We start from the raw sequence: 4,732 nt of genomic DNA, 5'->3' as shown, positions 1-4,732 counted from the left end.
GCACCCAACATACACAATTACGCCCACAACAGCCAAATTACCAAAATACCCTTATAATCATAAATACACCCATATGCATGCATTTACCATCATATAATAATATAATTCACATGAACATGCATATGATCATTAAATAGCATCATAATTCAATTATGGCCCTCCCGACCTCCTAATCAAGGTCCTAACCCTTATTAGGAAATTCGGGGCATTACAATCAGGTTCCTTTATGCGTTAGTTCGATTTCAAAAAACATTGTTCTTATTGATCTATCTCCTAGAGCGAGTGTTAATATGGAAAATCATAATCAATCCTGCACGGCTGTTCCACAAACAGCTCCTAGACCAAGTGTATGCATGGGAAGTCCTAGTCATAATGAAACTTTTTCCCCCAACAAATATCCCACATGATGATGAGTATGATTATGAGCCGTATGTCAATGACGATCCAGTTGCCCATTTTGGTGATGATGATGATGAAAGAGTTAAGGGGTGCAGTAGTTCTGATGATAACTCAGAGGATCAGTTGTCGATGCTACCTGTGGTTCAAGTAGATAATTTAAATGTACGACCCTTGCCAAGACGTCAAGAAAGCCAAGGACGGAGGACTACTGGCTCAGACAGCAGTCGTCCAACTACACAAGACAATAGAAATAGATGGAGTTCTCTGGTGTATACTGCTAAAGATATCCCATGCCCCTCTTATGTTACCCCCATGTTATCTGGAGTGAGTTGTGGAGTTATAGAAGTTGGGAAGGTTTTTGAGAACAAGTTAGAGTTGAAGACGAAGACACACTTGTATGCAATGAAGTAGAACTTCGAGTTTGTGGTGAAGAAGTCAGGTACTGAAGTTTGGTATATCACTTGCAAGGATCCTGATTGTGAGTGGAGATTGAGGGGGAAGAGAATTCATAAATCTGATATGTACGAGATAACTCATTTCACCAACAAACACACTTGCTCACTTGACCTCCGACATAAAGGCCATCGCCAAGCTGCACCTTGGGTTATTGGTCATTGCATAAAGAAAAAATATCAGACTGGATCGAATGCGTACATGGCAAACAACATAAGAGAGGCCATTGAGAATGATTATGGCATTGAGTTTTCATATGGAAAAGCATAGAGATGTCGAGAGAATGCTCTTTCTTATGTCATAGGGACCATGGAAGCATCCTACCAGAAGTTACCATCGTACTTGTTCATGCTTCAACAGAAAAACCTCGGGACGTTGATAGATTTTGTCACTAAGGAAGATCGATTTAAATATTGCTTTTTCTCACTCGAAGTTAGGAGAATAGGGTTTCGTACATGTCGTCCTGTGTTATGTGTGGGTGACACTTTTTTAAAGACAAAATACAGTGGGCAGATGTTATGTGCAGTCGCACTAGATGCAAATAACCATCTATATCCAGTTGCATTTGGTATTGTGGATAGTGAAAATCATGATTCTTTGAAGTATTTCATGTCAAAGCTAAAGGAAGCGATTGGGGAAGTTAAGGACCTGGCGTTTGTATCTGACAGGCATGCAAGTATTACACATACCTTGGAAACTATTTTCCCCGATGCCTATCATGGTGCTTGCTACCACCACATTAGTATGAATGTGGTTGCTAAATTCAAGACTGATCATTGTCATGTGTTGATGTATAATGCAGCATATGCTTTTAGGAAATCTGAGTTCCACGCTAACTTCAAAAAAATCAAATCAAAAGACTCAGTCATTGCTCAATACCTAGAAGGCATGGGTTTTGATAAGTGGTCCCATGCTTACTTTCCTGGAAATAGGTATGTCATTGTGAATTGTATTTTAATTTATGAAATCTTCTAAATGTACATTACTATTAAATTTTAGTTTTCCTGGATACTAGGTATAATATAATGACAAGCAATTACGCTGAAAGTTTCAACAATAAGACCCGAGACGCTAGGAGCTTTCTAATAACTACATTCGTCGAATTTATTCGCTTCACACTGCAGTCTTGATTCTGTGATAAGAGAGAAACTAGCGAGAAGACAACTACAACTCTTGCACCGACCTATGAGAAAAATTTGGTGGATATGGCTGAGAAAGCTCGATTCTTGATCCCTTATGCAATAGGTATGCATGAGTTCCATGTGTTGGATGGTGAGTTGAATGGTGAAGTCGACCTCCTAAATAAGACGTGCACATGTGGCGTGTTTCAGATTATTGGTATCCCTTGTGCTCATGCACTATCTGGATCCCTTAAGCGAGGGGTGAACTTTTATTCGTTGTGTTCAGATTACTATAAAATTGAGACATGGAGGTCCTCTTACACAGAATCTATATATTGTAATGCCCTGAAATCCTTAATGCAGTTTAATGGCTGGATTAGTAGGCCGGGAGGGCCATAACTGTTTAATTATGCCATTAAATGCATATATGCATGTTTATGTGAATTATATTATAATATGATGTTATATGCATGCATGTGGGTCCACATTTGAATATTAGGGTGTTTTGATAATTTGGCTCGTTAAGGGTATATTTGGGTATTTGGGTGCATATTGTGATTTGTGAATGAGATCCCATTATTATGGAGATATATTCGAGCTATTCGGCATGAGACGGTCTTATATTATGAGTTAGCGGTTTTGTCATAACGGGGGTCTTTTATTGGGATAGTGAATTATGAGAATGTTATTTGATGATAAATTGGGAGTTATTGAGATCAGGATGAACTTCTGGAAGTTTTGAATATAATTTCCCCGGGGGTGTTTTTGGGACCACAAGCACTAGGTTATATTTGAAATTATTTAAGCTTGAAGTAGCTTGTCAGATAGAACGTGCGTTAGAAAACATTTCCTCTCTCCTTCGTTAGCTCATTTCACCGTTCGAAGCCTTTTCGAAGAAATCTCGAGTTCTAGGAGTCGGAATCAAGTGAGGATCGAGGCATATCGATCCTAGGAAAGATTAGAAGCTTCTTGACCGAAGGATTTGACGGAAAACAACCTAACCGAAGGTAATCTAAGTTTAAGTTTTGAGTTTTTAGAGTTTCTAAGTTTTGAATTGGATTTTGTGAATCGTTGAGTTTTTGGTTCGATTGAGCCTTGGGTTTTGATGGTTTTGGACCATTGGGAAGCTTGGGAACTTTATTTTGATGATTTGGAAGTGTTTAGGTATGTTTTTGGAGGGTTTGGAATGAAGAAAAACAAGTTTGGGCATGTTCTGGGTTGGGGGCCGCGGCCCTGTTCTTGGAGTGTCGTGGCCCTAGCTCGAAGAAGCAGGTGGCTGAGTTTGTGCTTGCTGGGCGCCGCAGCCCTTGCTTCAGGAATGGCTGGGAGCTGCGGCACAAGGTGCCAGGGCCGCAGCCCTTGGGCAGGTTTGAGCCCGTTTGTGTGTTTTGACCCCGAGAACATAGTTTTAGGCCTCGAGGTTGTTCTTACTACTTGGATTAGTTTGGATTGATGTCCCGGAGGCTAGATATTGGTTTGGAAACCTATGTTGATCATTTTTATTGATGATGTCCCGTATTTGGTTATGACTAGGTGACCGCTAAAGGACTAAAAGTTGATCGTTCTCAAGGGTCATTCTTTTATTCATTCTAGCTCGAATCTGAGGTAAGAAAACTGCACCCTGTGTATATATGACATGCGTGATTGTTATTGAGGCATGTTGACTGATAAATGTGGACATTGATTGCATATTAAATGCTAGCGAATATTGCTTACTTGTATATGGCACTGACTAGTAAGGGACACTGACCTAAGAGTTAGAAACGGCATAAGCGTCCTGAACGCAGGGCCGAATGAAGATAAGATCTAATCGATATCAGCGTTGAATGACTCTAAGGCATTAATGCTGGAGCGACCCTAAGGTCAATGAAACTTATAAGTGCTTGGCTAGTCTAAGACTAGTTACTCAGAGCCAGGGCCTAAGGCCCAAGTGACCGTTTGTCACATGGCTAGGGAACGATGTTCCAGGGTTATGACTCTATGGTCGTGAGGAAGGTTATGTTGGTGACTAGTCACCATGCACCTATCCTATTTAAGCTAGTGAAAGGTTCACTTATCTGTTAAGCCCCGGTGACCCTACGCGTCACAAGGCTAAAGGGAGCTATACGTAACTTAGTGACTTTTGTGACTGTCACCTATCTGTTTTGGATTGATAGTCCTAAATGATTATTATGATCATTGTTGATATTATATCATGCTATATTGTGTTTTCTTGCTGGGCCTTGGCTCATGGGTGCTATGAGGTGCAGGTAAAGGGAAAGAAAAGCTCACCCAGCCTTGAGTGGAGAGCTTAGGTGGTGATGTGTACATATGCGGCCACTTGACCACCACGGCCAAGGAGTTCTCAGATGAACTAGGGGGTTTACCCTATTTTGCCGCTTAGGTCAGCGGGTTTGTAAATTTGAAACAGTAGTGACCATTTTGAATTGTAAATAACTTGTAAATGTTTTGATGAGCTCATGAGAAGTTATATACTTAATAAAATATATCATTTCCTCTTTATTGGTTTTCCACCTTAGCCTGTTAGTAACACTTAGAAGCACGTTTTTAACCAAAGGACTGGGGTAGCGAGTCAAATTTCCAGTTCACTGTTCACCGTAACTGTTCTGGGGTAGCCAGGGCGTTACATATATCCTATTGGTAACGAGGAAGAGTGGATTGTTCCACATGACATTATGACAATAAAAGTGAGAACACCTACGCAGAAAAACCCGGTTGGTCGTCCAAAGAAGAAACAAGGTAGGTGTTACACCCAGATT

At 40.6% G+C, this 4,732-nt stretch overlaps 1 protein-coding gene across 1 annotated transcript; it reads left to right on the top strand.

The window, feature by feature from the left end:
* The first annotated feature begins 1,161 nt into the window (after nt 1-1,161).
* Nucleotides 1,162-1,982, top strand: LOC133791286 (uncharacterized). Its single transcript, XM_062229215.1, has 2 exons — nt 1,162-1,784; nt 1,868-1,982. The coding sequence occupies exons 1-2, from the start codon at nt 1,162-1,164 to the stop codon at nt 1,980-1,982; spliced, it is 738 nt and encodes a 245-aa protein (XP_062085199.1).
* Nucleotides 1,983-4,732: the final 2,750 nt, after the last annotated feature.

This window comes from Humulus lupulus, chromosome 7, assembly GCF_963169125.1.
Source record: "Humulus lupulus chromosome 7, drHumLupu1.1, whole genome shotgun sequence".
NCBI lineage: Eukaryota > Viridiplantae > Streptophyta > Magnoliopsida > Rosales > Cannabaceae > Humulus > Humulus lupulus.
This window is presented reverse-complemented; position numbering and strand designations above follow the sequence as displayed.